We start from the raw sequence: 23439 nt of genomic DNA, 5'->3' as shown, positions 1-23439 counted from the left end.
AAAAACTTTAGCTGTCGTAATGGGAGTTAACTGTTAACTCATTGTGGTTTTGGTTTGCATTTCCTAATGATTAATATGTGGGGACAGTTCACCTGCTCTAACATCCTACTCTAGGTTTTGTCACAGGCTAAGTAACCTCTCCATCCCACACTCTGCACTTCTTTCCCCACTTCTGGTACCAGTTTACTCTATTAGTTTGTTCTAGTTTGCTGTTAATAAAAACATACCCAAGACTAGGTAATTTATAAAGAAAAGAGGTTTAATAGATTCACAGTTCAGCATGGGGAGGTCTCAGAAACTTACGATCATTGCAAAAGGGGAAGCAAATATGTCCTCCTTCACATGGCGGCAGGAGAGAGAAGAATAAGTGCTCAGCGAAGGGGGAAGCCCCTTATAAAACCGTAACATCTTGTAACAACTCACTCACTATCTGAGATGAGAACAGGATGGGGGAAACTGCCCCCCATGATTCAATTATCTCCACCTGGTCCCTGGCACAGCACGTGGGGATAATGGGAACTACAATTCAAGATGAGATTTGGGTGGGGACACAGCCAAACCATTTCCCCAGTACCAACTTCCAGCCTCCCCAAACTGGATTAAAGTTTTCACATCTTTATCTGTTCAAAAATACTGTTAACAAATATCAATACTTTCGTCAATTCAACTTCCCCCTCCTTCAACCATAAAAATTCATTATAATGTTATTTTTCAAACAATACAATCATGAATGCAGCTTAAAGAAAACAAAAAGAAATCCAGCAGAACATTTTCTCCTCATCACCTCATCAAGCAGTTTAGGGCAGGACACAGGGGTTGGTAAATGAGGTGAGGCAGAAAAGACAGAATGTGTTCTCATTAGCTTTCAGCTCTCTTTGTCCCCAGAACACAACTAGACATTTCCCCCACTACAAAAACAAAGTTTAAGGTCTAGTTAGGAAAGAAAGTTCAGATAATGAGACTGTAGAGAAGCAGCCAGACATGGTGACTTGCACCTGTAATACCAGCTATTCGGGAGGCGGAGGCAGGAGGATTTCTTCAGGACAGGAGTTCAAGACCAGATTGAGCAACACAGAGACACACCGTCTCTAAAAAACTAAAAATTAAAAAAATAAGGAGAAGGGGCATTATCTTTTAAAATATACTTGTCACTATGAATTCATGTTAGATTAAGGAATAAACAGTTCAATTATAACACTTTATTTCTAATTTTATTTATTACTAGTAAAGCTCTTTCACAGAGGGGGATTTCTAATGTAGAAGTGATGCATACCTCAGAGTTTTTACTGAAAAGCACAAAAACTGCTCTGAAATTTGACTGGTGGCTTCCTATGTGTCTTTTTGAAAAACCCCCCTTGACCACCCAGGTACAAGCAGGTTCCCACCACCCTAGTTCCTGTCACCCCACGTTGTTTAGCACCCTTTACCGTACTTAAGACATTTGTAATGATTTATTTACTTGTTTAGTAGCATGTTCCTCCCCACCCATGGCTAGCATAGTGTCTGGCACATAAATGGCACCCAAACTTTTGTAGCATAAATAAATAAATCCTAAAACAGTTTCTCTCCCTAGTTAGGAGGATGCTATTAGTAATGCACAGGAGAATCTCCAAGTTGAAACCAGTCCAGAACGAGTTCTAAAATGACCTTAGCAACTAAGGTAGCAGAACAAAATGAGTATAAAACAAAAAACAGAATCTGAACCACTCTCCTTCTAAATCACTGCAATTACTTTTCAACAGAAATCTGACCTTTCCAATAATTCTATAATCTCTTTTTTTTTCTTATATCTGAATCTTTGGGTTGGTACACAAAGGAGCAAGCAACACCAAACACCTCTTCTTTTCCGGCATATAAGATGCTTGCTGTTAATACAGAGTTACTACAACTATACTTGAAAAACAGTTTTCTTTTAAAAAATATGTAAGGGGTTGGGCACGGTGGCTCATGCCTGTAATTCCAGCACTTCGGGAGGCAGAGGCGGGCGGATCACAAGGTCAGGAGATCGAGACCATCCTGGCTAACATGGTGAAACCCCATCTCTACTAAAAATACAAAAAATTAGCCGGGTGTGGTGATGGACGCCTGTAGTCCCAGCTACTCGGGAGGCTGAGGCAGGAGAATGGCATGAACTCGGGAGGCGGAGGTTGCAGTGAGCCGAGATTGCGCCACTGCACTCCAGCCTGGACAACAGAGCGAGACTCTGTCTCAAAAAACAAACAAACAAACAAAAAACTATTTAAGGTTTTTTTGAGTGTGTTTGATAGGGACTTTAATAACACGAATAAAGCACTAGTTTAAACTATCATCTCAGTGACATTGGTGGTCTTCAACTTTCATGTTTAAAAAATCTGGTATGAACAATGTACTCATTATGTAAACAAAGACAAAAACATTTCTTCATTGTATAATTAACTAATGGCATCAATGAAATATTAATCAAGTAGAAACTACCTATTAGTTTATCCTCCTTAACATATGTCTACTCAGCCTCGGTTAGTACAGGAGAGATTGCTTACAGTAACTGATAAACTATTTTGGCATTATCTTACTGGATCTTTTCCCTAGCTAACCAAAATATTTATTTTTAGATAAAAAATAAAACATTTTGAAAAGGAACAGCGAAATTTTACAAAACATACTTGAGACATACTGGACAGACGAATACACCTAAAATTGTTTACTTTTTAGAATATATCCTACTGAATTTAACATAAAATTTTAAAACAAAACTGCAGAGCTCAAGTGTGCAACTAATGTTGAAATATATTCTATAATCTTTTGTATTAAAGTATGCATTTCAGCAAATGCTTGCTTTTGAAGGAAAAAGAAAATGTAGTGAGGGCAATAATTAGTAACAATCTCTATTAGTATGTCTTAAATCAGGTTTTGCTAAGCACATGGCCTGGAACTAGGCTTCAAATCTGCTTACATTAGACTTTCTGTCATGGCAACTTTATGGGAGTTTTAAACTTTGGAAACAAAGTGTACCAACAAGGCATCATCTTTAAGGCAATAAAGCTGAACTTTGCTAACATGAACATGGTTAAACTCCCATATGCTTCCAAGAGTTTGAGAGTGTGGACAAAGCTTAACTATTCAGCTCAGCACTTCCCACACCCCCCATCAGATTTGTTTGCCTGGACATACTCACCATGTGATAAGGCTTATCTTTAGATTAAAGGTTGGAAGATTTCCCTGTCTCCTCTTCAAAAGTAATTCCACACTGTGACCAGAGGACCAAAGTTAAACTTAAATGGTGCAATAAATAGTTCAAAAGTATCTCTGAAACCTCAATGCACTCAAATCAAAAAGGCTATTGAGAGGTAACCTTAAGCAAGGGTCCAAAGCGGTTTCTGAGCATATTGCATTCAGTTAAAAACTGGAAATATTCTTAAAAGCATCCAGTCTAATCCAGTCACATTTTATAGATGAGTCAAATTAAGTCAAGAGAATTTAGGTATCTTTCTGATCCAGCTGGTTACATTGTGATAGCAGAACTTGGGTCTCTTGATTTCCAACTGAGAACGTAACTTTTTCTACATCCCAATTTAATTCAGTTGAATCAAGTACATTGTTGTAACTATCATGTGGAAAAGAGATGCTAGCCTCTACTGCAGATTGAAAAAAGATTTCTGGAGGGCATTGAAAATGACAGGTCAGAGCAATGCCATAACTATTTTTCTCACAGGATAATGTACATACGAAACACTACAGAATATAACACATAAAGAAGCACTAGCAAAATGAAGGACATCCAGAGGAAGTGAGTAAACTGATAAAGAACAGAGAACTCTGAACACATGAAAAACCAGAAAAACCACAGTTAGAAGACAACACTGCTGGGATTAGAGCTGTATTCACACACGTGAAAGGAAGTAAATTTTTGGGTAATCAAGAAACATAAACTTTGTGGTCATTAGAATTTTCCTTAAGTAGAATGGGCTACACTATAATGAAGTAAACTAGTAAAGGGAAAGGTCAAAGCTGAGATTGGTGAGGCATGAATTGGGTAAATAATTCAACTAGATGCCTTTCAAGTCTGTTCCAATCAGAGATCTTAAATTCTCTTATGTAATTAGAAACTTGGCCAGGCCCTGTGGCTCACGCCTGTAACTCCAGCACTTTGGGAGGTACAGGCAGGCGGACTGCTTGAGCCCCAGGGGTTTGAGACTAGCCTGGGCAACATGACAAAACCCCAAACCCCATCTCTACTAAAAACACAAAAAAATTAGCAGGGCATGGTGGCACATGCCTGTAGTCCGAGCTACACAGGAAGCTGAGGTGGGAGGCTTGTTTGAGCCCAGGAATTGAGGCTGCAGTGAACTAAGATTGAGCCATGCTGCAGTCCAGCCTGGGCAATGAAAGTGAGACCCTGACTCCAAGAAAGAAAGAAAGAATAAAGAAAGAAAAGAAAAACTCATATCTTTGGGTAATTTATTTAAGATGAGTCACAATGCAAGAAGCAAGTGCATTACCCACTATTTTTCTTCCTCTCAAATTTTCATGTATCAGCATTAGTAGGTATTTCTGAAAGATTAACTGCATTCAATCTAAATTTCTTATAAATTCTAGGTATCAAAAGATAAATTCAAATTTCAGTTTTGTCACTTAACTATATAACCTTGGGTATAATTTCCCTGGATCTCAGAGGAGCTCAGACTTTAGACAATATTCTGTAACTCTCCTAGCATTAAAAAAAAAAAAACAGTGTTGGTGGTCCGAGGACTCACAATGGCTGTGTGGATGTTCTGCAGTGCTCAGAAGAGCAGCATTCTCCCCACTGAAAAAATGATTAGAGGAATCATTATGAGGGCCAAATTTTGTGAGGTTTATCGGTTAATACATATATTTTTTTGAGATGGAGTCTCGCTCTGTTGACCAGGCTGGAGTGCAGTGGTGCGATATCTTGGCTCACTGCAACCTCTGCCTCCCAGACTCAAGCGATTCTCCTGCCTCAGCCTCCTGAGTAGTTGGGACTACAGGCGAGTGCCACCAGCCCAGCTAATTTCTGTATTTTTAGTAGAGACGGGGTTTCACCATGTTGGCCAGGATGGTCTTGATCTCCTAATCTTATGGTCCATCTGCCTCAGCTTTTGAGATGGAGTTTCGCTCTGTCTCCCAGGCTAGAGTGCAGTGCACGATCTTAGCTCACTGCTGGGTTCAAGCGATTTTCACGGTCTCAGCCTCCCAAGCAGCGGGGATTATAGGCGTGTGCTACCACACTTGGCTCATTTTTGCATTTTTAGTAGAGATGGGGTTTCACCATGTTGGCCAGGCTAGTCTCGAACTCCTTACCTAAAGTGATCTGCCTGCCACGGCCTCCCAAAGTGGTGGGATTACAGGCGTGAGCCACTGCATCCGGCCTGTTACTAATTTTTATTTTTGTTCTTAATTTTTTGAGACAGCATCTCACTCTGTTGCCCAAGCTGGAGTAGAGTGGCACAATATCCACTCACTGCAACCTCTGCCTCCTGGATTCAAGCGATTCACATGCCTCAGCCTCCTGAGTAGCTGGGGCGACAAGCGTGCCCCACCACTCCCAGCTATTTTTTTCTATTTTTAGTAGAGATGGGGTTTCACTATGTTGGCCAGGCTGGTCTGGAACTCCAGGCCTCAAGTGATCCATCCACCTTGGCCTCCCAAAGTGCTGGGATTACAGGCATGAGCCACCGCACCTGGCCATCTGTTAATAATTTTTAGTTAGCAATAGCTCTTTTTACCTAAAACACACATCTTTTCCTCTGTACGCTAAGTAATTAATATAGTCCATAACCACATACTGACAGCCCAGGATAACCAGGAAAGACTTAAAAGAGCTGATAAGGGGGGAAAAAAAGCCTCAAACCTCAAAACAAAACAAAACAAAAAACAAAAACACCTTATTTTTAGCATATGGCTATCAAGAGACTTGCTTTGATAAAACTGAAATAATTAGATGCTGACATTCTCTTTACTCAAGACTCCATAAATGAAGTTACAAATTTGGTTTCTAGAGACTTCAGTAGTTTTCCCTCAACACTAATAGGATGGATTCTTAGTTACTGAGTCGGTTGTTAGGTGCATTTTCATCAAAAGGAAAACATTATTTTTAACAACCGAAATATTTGGCTTAAAAAAAGAAAAAATGTTAATGAATGTCTCAAAATTTTTATAGATATTTAATTATTAATGCCAAATATTTAACTCTGATGAGAAAAATGTGAACAACTTTCGGCTTTAGTCTTAGTTTAATAAACTGCATATAGGTATTTGTATTTTACTTATCCTTTTTATTTATTTCAAGACATTATATTAACACATACACATACGTGTATGCATATGCACAGATAGCAAGTTTTAGGAAACTGAAACAAAGGACCTAAAAGCAACATATGAGGCTTAATACCGCTGACATTTCTACACATAGAATTTCTGTGCACAGAACTGTAGTTAGAAATTAAATATTCTGTTTTTGTCACTCTAGACTGTTTATCACTACTTTAAAACTCAAAGGTATAATTTTTCCCCCAAATCTCTGGCTCCAATATTTTCCCCAAATCTCTGTCTCCAATATTTTGTTTACACCAAATATTTTTATCCCAGTGGTGCCATCAGTACTTATTTTCTAAAACACAGATTGATAATAATATTTTAATACATCTTTTTATAATATAAACAATAGGGAAAATAACATTACATAAAAGATAGTTTATCAACTGTTAGTGTTTTAAAGATCTTTTTTTCATTCTGAACAGCAATTACAATTTCATTGTGTTTTCATTAGGCTTTTACTGGAAAATGTCCGTGATTATATTATACAAAATAGCAGATCTATAACATACAAGGTGATGTTTAAACCTGATGTTTGCCAGTACAAAATCTCCAGGAAAAAAAAATCATCTCCTATGTGTTTATATGAAATAATTTAATGGCTTGCATAATACTCAAGGATCCATTTTCTTGAACAAAGAGTAAAAACATTCCTAATATGACTCAAAAAAACAAAGCCCTATTTTTCTTAAAACTCAATAAACATCAGTGCATCCTTATTGCCATTTGATGTCACTTCATGATTTACTATAAATTACTAATGAATTCTCTAAAATTAAAATATTAAATAGCTTTTAAATGTTAAAGAAAATGAATCAGATAAAAAACTCAATCTACAACAAATTACTCTTTGATTCCCTAAAATTACATAGATAACTTATTAATTTCATGTGAGATGTGAAGGACTGATACTATAAATATAGTCATGTGTCACTTAACCAGGATACGCTTTATGAAATGGATCATGAGGCAATTCTGTCATTGTGCAAACATCTTAGAGAGTACTTACGCAAACCTAGATGGTAGAGTCTACTACATGCCTAGGCTGTAAGGTATAGCCTATTGCCCCTAAGCTATAAAACTGTACAGCCTGCTACTGTGCTGAACACTGTAGGCAACTGTAGCACAATGGTATTTGTGTATCTAAACATAAAAAAGGTACAGTAAAAACACAGGATTAGAATCATATAGGACCACGATTATATATGTGGTCTGCCGCTCACTGAAACGTTATTATGCAGCACACGAAGTGTAATTACTAAATACGGATAATCTTAAAGCAAATCACTGTATTCTAAATATAATTAACCTGGAAGCATCTGATAAATAAAAATATAAAAGGGGTTGATGTTTGAAGGAGGTAAAATTACGCTTCTCTAGAGGCTTAGTTCCCATTCTAGGACGCCAAAAGACACACATCTACTTGATTTAAGCTAAGAATTGACAAATATTTCAATATAGATTTGAAGAATACAGAAAAGCAAACTCCACAACCATGAAAGCAATATTCTACACCATTTGTTTGTGTTTGCATGGCTCAAAGGGTCAGAAATAAGGGGATAGTTTATATATCTTTGGCAGAGATAAAACATAATCCACTATGCAGAACTCTTGATTTCAAGGAAAACTTCAAATCCAGCAGCTAACAGCTTGTCTCTATTTGCTGTCACTCTAGATCAGAGAAACCCACACGTTTTTTTCTTTCCTGCCCCCCTTCAGTTACACTTGAGCTCTCTGAGTGAAAAGGTCTGGAACAGATTAAAAGTCGGGCCACAAAATAAAAAGCTTTGGCATATTGTCAAGCCTGTCTGGAATACACACACGGTGGGCCCAAAAAGGGAAACTAAATGCAATAAGAGAATTTTATGAAATTTTTTCTGGGCACATCTAATTGTACGCCTATGTGTACATAACATGCTGGAGGGTGGGAGTGTTTTTTTTTTTTTTTGAGTGCCTCCTCCACTTAAAACAAAAGACCAAGCTGTGTATGTAATCAATAGATTTACTTAAGCTTACAGAAAAGTTGTTTTATTTCACTGTTTTAAAGGAAAAACTTTTTTTCTTTAAAAAGCTTTGTTCTAATTCCTCATCTCTGCAGTTGGTAAAGTGTTCATCATCATCTTTCATAACCTTATGTCAGGGAAAACATTCTGCAACACCATTCTTTAGAATTCCAAAATGTGGAGAAATTGAATTCATTTCATTAGAGATAATTTAAGGAAACATGGTTGTTATTGTTTCAGTCCATACAAATGGCCGTATTTATTAAATTCTCTATCTTACTTGGTTTCCTGTTCCAACCACAAGGGCTAATTCAAACAGTAAAAAGAAACTGAAGTTGCAAATTATTAACATACTGCATTACTTTCTTAACACCCAAACAGGTCTCGAAGCTTAAAAGGCTAGTATTTAAGCCAAAACGGTTATCTGTCAAAATGACATCACTGCCCTGACCCTACGATTGACTTAGCTTGAATGGGGGTTTCAGTCAGTTTGGGGCAAACTTGAATTTTTTTTTTTAAAGGTATATATAAGACAAAAAATAACTGCTCATAATGTTCCTGATGGTGAAGTTATTTTATCCAACCAACTCCAGATAGAGTTTTTTTCTTTCCGCCCCGCCCCAGGGTTGTGTTTTGATGGCATTCACAGAGTTAACTCCTCTTTCCCATAAGGGCCCCGCAGTTGGTGTTAGGTCAAACCCTGTAAAGCTTCAAAGGTTCCGAGTCCCCTCAGTCTGACCTATTCAGTGATCTGCACATTGTTTTCATTTAGCTGCATCTAGTCCAAGATGAAGCTTCAAAACCACAATTATCCGCTCTTTTTTAGATGCATATTCCACGGCCTTGGAAAAATATCTCAGAAACCCAAAAGAAGAACTGAAAACACTTTAAAACACACACACACGCACACACACACACACACACACACTTTTTAAAAAAGCACTGAAGAACTGGTATACTCTTATAAAAATGTACACATTTGGAAGGGGAGGGGTTCCTTTGTGCAAATGTGATTTATTCATGAAATCTGGAGGGGAATATGGCTTTTTGTTTTCTGAATGAAGAAAAAAAGAACATTTATTTTTTGAGAGAGACAGAAGAGGTGGCAAAATGCTTTCACTGGGCCATTTCTGGGGTGCCATTTTCCCCCTTAGGATGGGAAACACTATAACACCCAGGCATGGGATGGTACTCATCACTCTCAGAAGCTAAGCACAAGCAGACATCAGGTCACTGACAAAAGCTGGTATTCCTGGTCTGAGGTGCTGCATGACAGCCTGATTATTATTGCAGCTAAAAAAAATCATTTTAAATATGATCACTGTGTTTCTCCCAAAATGTGAAAGGAACAAGTGATTTCTGGTTAGTCGGCCATTACGACATTTCCCAACCCCAACCTGAGGAGCCCCAAAAATCTGATTAAGATCTAAACTTCTCAAGTTTCCAATGAGAAGGATAAAAATTCTACTGGTAAATGTTGGGTGGGCAGGGTCATTTTTTAATACTATAAAGCAATGCAATTGTATTTAAATGTGCTTTCCCAAGTATATACATAAAAAAAAATTAGTAACCAAAAGCATCTAAAAAGGTTTTGAGATGAACCTTTACCAAAACGAGGGTCAAGCCTTGGGTCTAGCCAAGAGGTGGTCTTGTTCTTATGGTTTATATAGTAAATTTCTCCATCCTGAGTCATGGCTTGTTCCCATCCATCAGGAAGAGGACCTATAATACAGAAAAAAAAAAAAAATCACGGTTTTTATTTGGTGTACCTAAAAAAAGTGGGAGGGGGTACTAATTTAAAAAGAAAACACATCTTAACATAAAACAATTCATTGAAACATATTTAAGGCTGCGTTCAGAGAAGAAAGGTAAACCTATATACCTGCTTCTTCTCCACTAAAAAGAAACCACCAAATAATAAAATGAACATTCCTCAACACAGAGATGAAGAAAAAAAAATTTTCTCCAAAAAATCCTTTTGGAAGTCATGGCCCAAATAATTATTATTACTGTTAACACAGGACACGAAGAGTTTGCAGCTCAGAAACTACCACCCAATCCAATCAGTTCTGTGACAATACCTTCCTAGGAACGCCAAGGTTCATTAATAAGAAATATATGCAAGTATTTTTAGAACATTGAAAATCTCATAAACATTCTATTTAATATAAAGCACACTTTAGCTAAGACAGCCAAGCTCCATTTATTTCCATGTTTTATGTGACTGGCTGACACCAAGAAAACTTTAAGACAGAAAACTACAGTCCAAACAAAGCTTATTTTTAAGCAGACCAGAAATTGCTAATGGTGGGGGTTGCAGTTTGAAGTCTAAGCTTGTTGGAGGATTGTGAGGAGGCAAGATAAGTGCTAAAGTTGTTGGAAGGCAAACATTAAGGAATCATCAGTTGAGAGATAGGACTAAAGAATACGGTTAACTCTAAAAGGACTTTTCTATCTTTATGGGAATAGAGAAGTTAAGACAATTGCTCTTGGGAGGTAACAGCAATGAAAAGAGAGGCCCAGAATAAATTACTAAAGTATTCAAACATAATTCCTCCTTATTTCCCTGTCCCTCCCAACTCCCCCAGTTCCCATTTCCAAAAGGTATCAAAAGAGGCAGGGCAGGAGATACAAACTGGGATAGTCAGTACATGGCTAAAATTTTTTCTTCTGTGGACTAACACGAGTTGAATACTTATCTTGTGCTAGTCACTGTTCTTATATATTATGTACATTAATTCATTTAATCCTTACAGTAACAAATGACATAAGCAGTAGTACTACTTATTCTAATGAGGAAATTGAGGCACAAAGGGCCAGGGTGATCAGTCTGGCACAAGATCACAAAGCTAGTTAGTATCAGGAATGATAAACCCAGGCAGTGTGATTCCTAACCCACTGACTGCTCTTCACAACTATACTTCTTTTCATTCATCTCCCACAGATGACCAGAACCTAAGTATGCCTCCTATGCACAAACAGAACAATTCCCTTCTTCCTGTATTGGCAGTCCATACCAGTCTCGTGGGTGATGTTGAGTAAGTAACTTTGGTTAAACTGACCACTCACACAAGGCCCATGGGACCCAAAATCCGAATTTTAGGCTAGTTTCATTTGTATTAGGAACAGATCAATTTGCAGCTGCATTTTCAAAGGTCTACTCTGATGGGGTAAAATCCCGTTAGGAAATGCAGACGTGTGGAATTAGTTTTCTTTTTGCCTAGAATCCTTAAAAGGAAGGCTCTCCTTCAGTCCTGGCTGTGTAGTATACACTGCTAACCAAGTCCAGAGGTAGAATTTGCTGTATACATCCCAAGTTTACTAGAGGGTGAATGACAAGCAAACCTGTTTAACACGTGTATATCAAACCTTTTCCTACCAGTTTTCACTGTCATTTTGGGCTCTATTTCCTTCCCAGAAAGACAGAACTCCAAAACTGAATATTAATGGTTTGCTACTATCTTTAACTATAAAATGGCTGAATTGTAAAATGCTTTTAAAAAACAACTAACCGTATTTCAAATTTTTAGGTACTGAAAATACCATGTGACTATATCTGGTGATGAACAAGTCAACAGCAGTCACTGAATGCTTTTGGGAGCGTCAACTCAACAACCCCCAAGAGATCTCATCGTAGCTTTCAAAAGTGCTTCAATATATGGATTTCCTATGTGTGGTTTAAACACACACACACAGACAAACACACACACAGACACACACACACACCAGCATTATTCTCCACCTTAGCTGTCTGAATGAGAGCCACAAGAGATACCTTGGATACAAACCAACCTTCCCTATCTGCTCCACTCACTTCATTTTGTAAATTCCACTTATATTCTTTGCGATGGGTCTGTCCCAGTCCATCTCAGAGACCTCAGCCATCAATACTTACCAGCTCTCTTTTCTGACCACTTCCTCAGTAACTGGATTCTCATCTCTTCTCACTCCAGGGTCCTCTATCAAACAGTCACCAGGGGTTTCTCTTCTTAAAATATTTTCGAATCAAATTTTTATACATGTCATTCATTCTGACTAAAACACATTCCCATTGCTCTCCATCAAGAGGAAAATGCCTCAATTCTTTACTAGCTGGACTCATTTCTGAAGTCTTCTTCAGATACCCAGTTTTCCCACCAACTTTCCACAAAATCATGCCATCTTCTTGTATATGCCGTTCCCATTATCACACATACTCTGTACCTCCTAAACTCTTAGTCATCCTGCAAGAGACAGCTCAGATGTCACTTCTTTAATTCAGCCTTTCCGGCTGAATTAAAGCCGGATTACCTCAGACAGAAATCACTTTTCTCTTCTATTCTCCACGAACATTTAACAGGTAGAGTTGTAATTACTTGTTTACATATGTATTCTCCTGGCAATGATCAAGTCATTCATCTTTACAAGCTTGTAGGCTAATACCTGAATAGCTGCTCAATAAATGTTTGATGGAAGAATGAATGTCCTGCCTTCTAAGTAATACTTTGAACTTTCTGTAAGCTTAAAATCATGTAGAACATATACTATTTGCAATTAACATTTATACCAACATATATATACCAAATATAAAATAATGCTTTATATTCATTTTATCATTCATTTAGTACTCTCTGGGTAAAAATATAATGTTATGTGGAAAGAAATGGCCCAAAATAGGATACTTTCTTTATACTGAAAGAAAGCTGCTCACCAAAAGCAAGTAATAGACTAGAAGAGATTACCTTTAAGTAACTTTTCACCACACTATCTTTGTTATAGAATTAAGATAGAGAAAACTGAAAAGAAACAAATCCTCCAGTGTTAATGAAACAATACAGATCCAGGCTTTATTCACAAAAACAGAATTTTTAGTCAAGTGGTTCTTAGAAGAAATTCAGTGACTTGATTCTTAATGCAGGATTCCAAGTCATTCTCCTAAACTAAGCTAACTGTTGAATAACCATGAAAAGAAGAGAAAGCAAAAAGCGGTATGTTTTCTGAAAGTGAAACAAGTCACACTTAGTGAAAATGTGTTTCAATCATCTGTTTGGGCTAGGGTTAGGATGCAGTAAGGTTAAGTCCAAGGGGCGAAATGTAGGATTCCCACAAAAATAAATGCAAGAGGAGACCACAGGGGCTTGATCGAAATAAATTCAGGATGCCTTTATGTTCAATTTATATTCTAATTGTAATGTGCTATAAATATTCATCAGAATCACCTGGGGGGGTTATTAACATGCATGTTGCTGAGCCCTACCGCTATACTTTCTGATTCAGCAGGCCGGGGGCTGGGCCTGAAAATTTCCAGGTGATGCTGATGCTGGTCTAAGGAACACACTTTGAGAACCACTGATTTAAAACCACCACTTAGGGCCGGGCACGGTGGCTTACGCCTGTAATCCCAGCACTTTGGGAGGCCGAGGCAGGGGATCACAAGGTCAGGAGTCTGAGATCAGCCTGACCAACATGGTGAAACCCCGTCTCTACTAAAAAATACAAAACAATTAGCCAGGTGTGGTGGGGTAAGGGCCTGTAATCCCAGCTACTCAGGAGACTGAGGCAGGAGAATCACTTGAATCTGGGAGGTGGAGGTTTCAGTGAGCTGAGATCGCGCCGCTGCACTCTATCCAGTCTGGGCGACAGGGTGAGACTCTGTCTCAAAAAATAACAACAAAAACAAACAAAACATAACCACTTAGTATTCTTCAGGTAGTACAGAAGTATTTCTTAAATTTATCTGAATTATACACAACCACATCTATTCATTTTAGGCAGCTTGGAGATAAATCTATGAAGCCCTGCAGGTCTGGGAATAGCACACAGCCACATCTGCTAGAATTAGGCAAATCTACCATGACAAAACAGGCACCAAAAGGGCAGTACTTTTTTTTTTTTTTTTTAATTCCCATGGGAGTTATTATTATCTTACTTTTATTGAGACAGGGTCTTACTTTTTTTGAGACAGGGTCTCATTGTCACCCAGGATGGAGTGCAGTGGTGCAAACTCGGCTCACTGCAGCCTTGAACTCCTGGGCTCAAGCGACCTCCTGCCTCAGCTTCCTGGGGAGTTAGGACTACAGGCGCACACCACCACACTCAGCTATTTTTTAAATTTTTCTGTAGAGATGGGGTCTCATTATGTTGCTCAGGCTAGTCTCGAACTCCTGAGCTCAAGAGATCCTCCCACCTCGACCTCCCAAAGTGGTGGGATTACAGGTGCGAGCTACCACGCCTGGCCGAGAATTATTACTGGCCATTTTACTTCAAACAATTTTTAGTTGAGAACTTTTCACTTCCTCAATACAGATGAAGAGTTGCTTCTCTGTGCTAGTAAAAAATTTTGTTTGTATCTATGTCATAGCATTTATCATTCAGTATTTTCATTATGCATGTTTTCTTCCTGGCTAGACTGTGAAATTCTTGAACACAGGAGTATATATTTTGCATTTTCCATTTTTGTCCAGCATGGGACCTACTAATTAGAAATACACTAGGAGGCTGAGGCAGGAGGATCATGAGGTTAGGAGTTCAAGACCAGCCTGCCAACATGGTGACATGGTGACACCCCATCTCTACTAAAACTACAAAATCAGCCGGGTGTGGTGGCGCACACCTGTAGTTTCAGCTACTCGGGAGGCTGAGGCAGGAGAATCTCTTGTACCTGGGAGGTGGAGGTTGCAGTGAGCTGAGATTGTGCCACTGCACTCCAGCCCGGGTGACGGACGCAAGACTCCATTTCAAAAAGAAAAAAAAATAGAATAAATGTTGGCTGAAATGAATGTAATCAAAATGAAATTCAATTAAAATCCTTTGTTTATGCTTGTAAAACAAAATACTCTGTTTCATTCTTTCTATGTAAGCTCAGTTTCTACATTATTTTAATGTGTCATGTGAACTGAAGGGACAGGGATATAGCGAATACTTCTATTCAACAAGTATTTATTGAGTTCCTACTATATTCAGGCCCTAGAGATGGAGCAATAACAAACATAGCCCCTATCTGATGGAATTTATGTTCTAGACAGAAGACAGTACAATGCTGGCTAATGAAAAGGGCAGCAAAAATAAAGCAGCATGCATGAAAGAAAGAAAAATGAAAAATGGGAAAGAAAAAGATAAATGGGAAACAGATTTTTAGAAAAGCAGATCAAGAAGGGCAGGAAGTGACCTGTAAGCTTTGACCTAAATGCATTCCTAGCCAAACATGTGACATTCTGGGCATGGGCATTCCAGGCAGGGGAAAGCATGAAGAAGCTACTACGTGTGGATGGGGCAGAATAAACAGTTCACTTTGTTTTTAGGGTTAAGAATCTACCAGAAAAACTTTCATCATTTCAACCAGTAAAGGGTCAAATAGGTAATACTTAAAGGGGATTACCATTACTGAACAGTAATTCCAAACCCCCAAACTCATGACAACCTCTACATTGGTCAGAATGGGTAATACACATTTTCACCCCAATTAACTTTTACACACTCGAAAGCTGGGCCCTTAGACGCGAAAAAGATGTGGAAGCTTTAAGGCTGGGCTATCATGTCTGACCACCACACCAAAGCCTTAAGAAGGAAAGATTAAAAGTAGGCCCTATAGCAAAAAGGAAAAGAGAAACAGTCCAGCATTTCAATGAGACGTAAAGAGCATGATAGAGTTTGGATGTTTGTCCCCTCCAAATTTCATAGTGAAATGGGATTCCCAAAGTTGTAGGTGGGGCCTGGTGGGGGGTGGGGTCCCTCATGAATGGCTTCCCACCATCCCCTTGGTCATAAATGAGTTCTCATTCAGTTCACCTGAGATCTGGTTGTTTAAAAACCTGGGACTTCTCTCGCTCACTTTCTTCCACCCTCTCTCACTGTGTATCTCACTGGTTCCCACTTGCCTTTTGCTAGGACTGTAAGCTTCCTGAGGTCCTCACCAGAAGCAGACGCTGGCACCATGCTTCCTATACAGCCTGCAGAACTGTGAGCTAAATTAAACCTCTTTTCTTTATAAATTACTCAGTTTCAGTTATTCCTTCATAGCTACACAAAACTAGATTGACACAGGGAGAGAAATTTGAATCAGGATAAGCAAAAACAGAGTAGTAGGCAATATATAAAATAATTCATAAATCAGAATTACTTAAACTTGAGAGAAGCAAGTTTTTACGTAGATTTCCTACTAGTATTACTTGATTGACAACTTAGCTACTACAGCAAAAACCAACTCCCTGTGATATTTTAAAAACAAATACTCCATGTCATAATACTGAAGGTGACTCACCATCAACTTCCTGCTCTTGCCTAAGGACCTTCTTGCATTAGTAATGACTAACTAAAACCATCTGCCATGTCTATTCAAACAGGAAAGTCTTGATTAACTACACCACGAGTTAGACGACCAACCTTCCCTTGTCACCTGCCCCACAATTTGGGAATAAAGAAGTCACCCAGGACAGTGAAGTTTATACTAAACACAGCCTGATGAGTGGTACAAAGTACAGGATTATCGAGTAGTTTCCTTAAAAAGTAACAAGAGTAGCTGGAAAAGTAGATTCAATGACCTTTTAAAAGAACTGAATTCTAACACTTTGCCTGATGCTTGTTTTGAAATTCTGATCTCATGTATTTATGATTCACAAACTGTTCTTACTATATACAAGAAACTTTTCCTAAGTTCTTTGCAAGCAAATATTAACTCACTTAACAACCCTATGATGGAGGTACTATTATTATACCCACTCTACAGATGAGGAATCTAAGGCAAAGAAAAGTTAGCTTGTACGGGATCATTCAGCCCAACCTGGTAAATGGCAGAGTGAGATTCAAACCTTGACAGTTGGGCTCTCCAGAAATCATGCTCTTGAATACTGTGCCACAAGTATGACAAACAGTAATCATATGCTGTATTTTTTTTTAATCCTCTTTTCTTGGAATTTTCATGAAATCCCATGGCTTGTCATATTCATGTAAATGACTTCCATATCTTTAATGCCTCTCACAGGGTCAATACTAGTTTTTCTCTTCCAACTGGACATTTGACACCTCGCATGTATTCCCATATTTTGAGTGGGGTTTACTTTAAAATGTCATTTCCATTTGTCCCTCAAATAAAACTTTCACACAATTTTTTTTTTTTTTTTTTTTGAGACCTAGTCTCACTCTGTCGCCAGGCTAGAGTGCCATGGCACAATCTTGGTTCACTGCAACCTCTGCCTGCCGGGTTCCAGCGATTCTCCTGCCTCAGCCTCCCGAGTAGCTGGGACTACAGGCACCTAACATCACGGCTGGTTAATTTTTGTATTTTTAGTAAAGGTGGGGTTTCACCATGTTGGCCAGGCTGGTCTCAATCTCTTGACCTTGAAACTTCCACATTTCCATGACGAAGTTTTAGCAGTAACTTCCAAACTGATCTTATTCAACTCCAACACTAAACTCTGTATATACCACAGCCACATGATCATCTTACCTCACCTCCTCCAAGGAGGAAGTCCTCTGACTCAAGGCTCAGCTCCCTAAAGGAAAATTCGCAAATTTTTAGCAGGGTATCCTCTGCAGTCAGGCATTATATAGCACTGCTTCAGTACTGAAAGCATCCAACATACCAGGCTCTATCTATTCCTCCACAATTATTTCACATCCCTCCTCATTCAATCTTCTTTCAGTTCCTCAAACATCTCCTCTCCCACCTCCAGGACCTTCAAAAGTGCAGCTGCTCCCTTCAGGAACTTTTCTCTCCACCTTCGTTGCTTAGCTAACTCCCTCTCTTCCCTTCCCACTCTGAATGTCACTTCTTCCTAATAACTTGCCTACATACAGTTTCTTCTCCTACTTCATCAGCTGCTTTCTCTCTGGTAAGATGATTCTATCACTTTAGTAATTCATTCAGTCTTCCCAGCCGCATGGCTTGTTCACTCCTGTCTTTCCAGTATCTAACAGTGTCATGCACTTTCCACCTCCATACATTCTCAGTATGTCCACCCCAAAGCCTGTGTCTTCCTAGCCTCCACTGTTTTCAACCCACTGAAATTCTACTCACTCTCTTTTTGAGAGAGAGTCTTACTCTGTTGCCCAGGCTGTAGTGCAACGGCGTGATCTCAGCTCAATGCAACCTCCGCCTCCTGGGTTCAAGTGATTCTCCTGCCTCAGCCTCCTGAGTAGCTGGGATTACAGGCATGCACCACCACGTCTGGCTAACTTTTGTTATTTTTAGTAGACACGGGGTTTCACCATGTTGGCCAGGCTGTTCTCAAACTCCTGACCTTGTGATCTGCCCACATCGGCCTCCAAAAGTGCTGGGACTACAGGTGTGAGCCACTGTGCCCGACCCAATTCTACTCTATTCTTATGCCGTATCTTTGTGAAGCTTTTCTCCAATTCGTCCCACTAGTAAAACTCTTCCCCACCTATAAATTGAAATTGCACCTGTTCTGATTTCTTGAATACAGTATGTACTGTTTTGTGTTCATCACTCTTCTACACTGAGTTTAACTATAAGCTACATGGAATTATGAGAAGAAAAACTTATCACTCTGTCCTAGAATATCAGGAAAAAGTTCTCCATTTTTTATGATTGGGAATGTACAATTCTGCAAGGTTGCTCAGGACAAAGACAGCAGCATTGATTAGAAACTATTGCCTTGTTAGTACTTTGTGATACTTTGGTCTGCAATTTGTGCCGACTTTTGGCTTTCAATATAAATAGGAACTAAAATGTATCACCTCTGATTCTTCTTTAGTTTTCTTTACAAAGGAGTCTTCCATAAACATAAATATCTGAAATTCATTCTTGACGATATATGCCTTAAACAATCCCTAATCAAGTTCTGCCCACACTACTAAGATTTTTAGGCAGACGCAATGGAAAAAGTTATATACAAATTTGCTGCATAATGACATTTCAGTCAATGATGGATCACATGTAGAATGGTGATCCCAGAAACTTATAATAGAGCTGAAAAATTCCTGTCACCTAGAGACATTGTGGCTGTCATAAGGTAATGTCATAGTGCATTACCTCTTCTATGTTTAGACATATTTAGATACACATATACTTACCATTGTGTTACAATTGCCTACAGTCTTCAGTATGGTAACATGCTGTCCAGGTTTGTAGCCTAGGAGCAATAAGCTATATCATAGAGTCTAGGTGTATAACAGGCTATACCATCTAGGTTTGTGTAAGCATACTCTATGATGTTTATACAATGATAACATCACCCAGCAACCCATTTCTCAGAACTTACCCCAGTCATTAAGCAACACATGACTGTATTATTATCACTAACTTATTTTGTGGCTTCGATAAGCCGAATATGGGAAAATAAACACATTCACTGAAGAAAAGGCAGTCTACACATCAAGTTTTGGTGAAAGAAGTTTTTTTTGAGACGAAGTCTCGCTCTGTCACCCAGGCTGGAGTGCAGTGGCGCGACCTCGGCTCACTGCAGCCTCCACCTCCCAGGTTCAAGCAATTGTCCCACCTCAGCCTCCCAAGTAGCCGGGGATTACAGGGGTGTACCACCATGCCCAGCAAATTTTTGTATTTTTAGTAGAGACAGGGTTTCACTATGTTGGTCAGGCTGGTCTCAAACTCCTGACCTCGGGTGATTCACTCACCTTGGCCTCCTAAACTAACGATACTATAAACACACTGATGAAAATAAGCTTTGGGTAAACAAATGTAAGAGTGTGGTGGCTAACCCATCCTGCCCACCCTGTCCCGAATTCAGGTTCACCTGTGTCCTATAGGTAGCTAGAAGATTCTTCTGCCAAACTACTAGAACACGCTGATGAATCCAAGCCCCTTCTGGATTACAATGGGCAGTGTAGTAGAATAAGATGAAACTCTGGACCATACATATGAAGGCTTAGATTGGAATTCTGGCACTACTACTTACCTGCATTCTAGCACCAGCATACTGGTGCCCCAACCACTATGCTCATGTCCCCTTTATAGCAGATGCCTCTCTGATATTAAAAGTGGAAGAAAGAAAAATAGGCAAGTTATGGTCAGAGTTATTGACTGGGGATGGAGGGAGATGACAGCTTAGATTACCTTCTCCAGTGCGGGTCTCTGTAATTGACGTCTTTTGAGCAGAGATCTGAATGAACTGAGAGTGAGAGCCATGTGAATATCTGGGGAAGGGGGAGAATGTTCTACACCCCAATCATTTGCCTGCATCCTTCTGTTCTCAACAGACTCTAAGCTCTCGAAGTAGAGACACTGACTTTTTTGTCTTTGTATCCCTAGGACTTAGTACTGCTACCAAATACAACCAAAGTTTGCTGAGCTGACATGATTAAGAGTCTATCTGTGGAAAAGTATGATTGGTCTTTGTCAAGTTGCAATCTCTCAGAAACTTAATTTGTGACTTTATAAATAACAGATTTTTTTTTTTTTGAGACGGAGTCTTGCTCTGTCACCAGGCTGGAGTGCAGTGGCGCAATCTCGGCTTACTGCAACTTCTGCCTACCGGGTTCAAGCGATTCTCCTGTCTCAGCCTCCCGAGTAGCTGGGACTACAGACACGCACCACCATGCCCAGTTAATTTTGTATTTTTAGTAGAGACAGGGTTTCACCATGTTGTCCAGGACAGTCTCAATCTCTTGACCTCGTGATCTGCCCGCCCTGGCCTCCCAAAGTGCTGGGATTACAGGCGTGATCAGCCACCACACCCGGCCTGTAAATAATAGATTTAAGAAAAGTAGATAACATTTATTTTGCAGGGTTTTTATATTAAATAAAAGCTCATGAAATGATGGAACCACTCATTTGTATTTAGGTACTCAGTAAAGGTTTTATTCCAGCCTAAAATAAGAATGATAAAACGATCTCTAATGACATTTCTATGGATTTAAGTTTAAACCATACAACAGTATTCTATTTGTGTACTCCTTTAACCAGCAGTATCAGTATCACCTGGAAACTTGTTAGAAATGCAGAATCTCAGGTCCCAATCCTACTAAATCAGACCCACTGAATAAGAACTGCATTTGAACAAATCCTGAGGTAATTCCTTGACACATTACAAATTAAGAAGCACTACTCTAGAATACCAAAGACTAACAAGGACCACTTGTTCGATTAAACCTTTTCTAGAGTTACCATTAATTCAAACTTTAACAATACAGCAAAAGTACTACTCATTGGGTTACTTGATTTAAAAAATCTTTGATACATTATAAATAAAATTTATATGACTTTAATTTCATACTCAACTCTAGAGAGACAGTATAGTTTAGAGACTATAAAGCGTTTAGATTCAGACAGACCTGGGCTCAAATCTTGGATCCAGTACTTACTAGCCTTCTAACCTTGCTTAACCTGCTTGATGCTCACTTTCTTTATCTATAAAACAGAGATGAACACTCAATGGATCGTTGAGAGAATTAAAGAACGTGTGTGACACAGGTCATGGTTCACAGCAGGTGCTTAAACGTCAGTTCCCTACTCTTTCTTAGAACAGTTCTACCATTTTGTTCCAATAATATATTAAACTTTTCATGTATACTATACCTAAGAAAGTAGCTTTAAATATAAGAAAATGAGATATTTGGATTTCAAAATTCAAATGAGCAGATAATAAAAATAGGGAAAAAACCATAGAGGAAGACCCCTAAAGAAGATTTTTAATGGTATCCCAACATTTTCAGGACAAGACTCAAACTTCTTAGCTTATGACAAAAAGCCATTCTGAGGTGGTCTTCAGTCTCATCGCTCACCATCTTACCACTAGCGATATGGTATTAGAGGTTCCAGGGCTTAGTAATTGCCCATCTACTAGCTACTTTTATCTTCCCTTTTCTTCTAACTTAACTTCCCACTCGTCCACTAATACTCAAGTCCTGAACCCAATCACTTTTATCACCACCACTTTGGTCATCCTCTCCCTGGGTTACTGCAACTGCCCTCCAAGAAATCTCCCTATTTTTTAGAAAGTTACTGATACCATGTCACTCCTCTGTTCAAAACCTACAAGCACCTCTGTAATGAAGCCCCATTCTGCCTTTCACAGACTCTGTTCGTGGTGCAGTGGCCTTTTTGCTGTTCCCCAAACATGTCTCAGGGCCTTTGAACTGGTTGTTGTGTTATGCATGGAACATTCTCCCCCTTCCCCAGATATTCACATGGCTCTCACTCTCCGTTCATTCAGATCTCTGCTCAAAAGATGTCAATTACAGGGGCCCACACTAAAGAAGGTAATGCCCTCCATCCCCAATCACTCTGACCATAATTTGCCTATTTTTCTTTCTTCCACTTTTAATATCTGACTCATTGTATATCCATTCTCATAACTTAGAACCATGCCTGGCACATAGCATATATTCAATATTGGATAAAGAAATCAATGAACCTCCTTAAAGAAGTCTTAGCAGAGTGCGGTGGCTCACACATGTAATCCCCAGAAAAGCTGCCAAAAAGCTGGGACTATAGGCATACACCACCATGCCCCACCGTTTTTTTTTTGTGTCTACCAAAAAAAAAACACCGTTGGGCATGGTGGTGTATGCCTGTAGCCCCAGCTACTTGGGACGCTGAGGCATGAGAATCACTTGAGCCCAAGAAGGTGAAGCTGTAGTGAGCTGTGATCGTGCCACTGCTCTCCAGCCTGGGTGATGGAGCAACACCTTGTGTCCCCCCTCCCCCCTCCACACACACACAAAAATTCTTTACTGTTCTCCCTTTTCACTACTGACTCACATTGTTCCTCTCTCTCTCTACTACTCTCTCTCTACTTTCTCAGCACTCAGTACCATACATCTGCCATAACATTCTTCTTCTTCTTTTTTTTTTTTTGTTTGAGAAGTTGTTTTGCTCTTGTCACCCAGGCTGGGGTGCAGTGGCACAATCTCAGTTCACTGCAACTCTGTCTCCCAGGTTCAAGTAATTCTCCTGTCTCAGCCTCCCAAGCAGCTGGGATTACGGGCGAATGCCACCACACCCAGGTAATTTTTTGTATTTTTAGTAGAGATGGGGTTTCACCATGTTGGCCAAGTTGGTCTCGAACTCCTAACCTCAGGTGATCCACCTGCTTCGGCCTCCCAAAGTGCTGGGAATACAAGTGTGAGCCACCACGCCCAGCCCTGCCATAACATTTTTAATGATAATACACAAAAAGTCTGTCTTCGCTTGATTCTGCAATCACAATGCATAGCATAAAGCAGG

General features: G+C 39.3%; 1 protein-coding gene across 12 annotated transcripts in view; it reads right to left on the bottom strand.

The window, feature by feature from the left end:
* YAP1 (Yes1 associated transcriptional regulator) overlaps nt 1-23439 on the bottom strand; it is a 128388-nt gene that overhangs the window by 38565 nt on the left and 66384 nt on the right. For 4 of the 12 annotated variants that reach the window (XM_033204376.1, XM_033204373.1, XM_033204378.1 and 1 more), the window contains exon 4: nt 9924-10037. The exons of 4 other annotated variants lie outside the window; for them this stretch is intronic. In XM_033204376.1, the coding sequence (XP_033060267.1) occupies nt 9924-10037 (114 nt within the window). Of the gene's footprint in view, nt 1-9917; nt 10038-23439 lie in introns of all 12 variants that reach the window. 4 more of the 12 variants (XM_033204372.1, XM_033204377.1, XM_033204375.1 and 1 more) reach the window with 1 other exon arrangement.

This window comes from Trachypithecus francoisi, unplaced genomic scaffold, assembly GCF_009764315.1.
Source record: "Trachypithecus francoisi isolate TF-2019V2 unplaced genomic scaffold, Tfra_2.0 Lachesis_group8, whole genome shotgun sequence".
In the NCBI taxonomy this organism is placed as follows: domain Eukaryota; kingdom Metazoa; phylum Chordata; class Mammalia; order Primates; family Cercopithecidae; genus Trachypithecus; species Trachypithecus francoisi.
The sequence above is the reverse complement of the archived record's forward strand: the minus strand, read 5'-3'. Positions and strand labels throughout refer to the sequence as shown.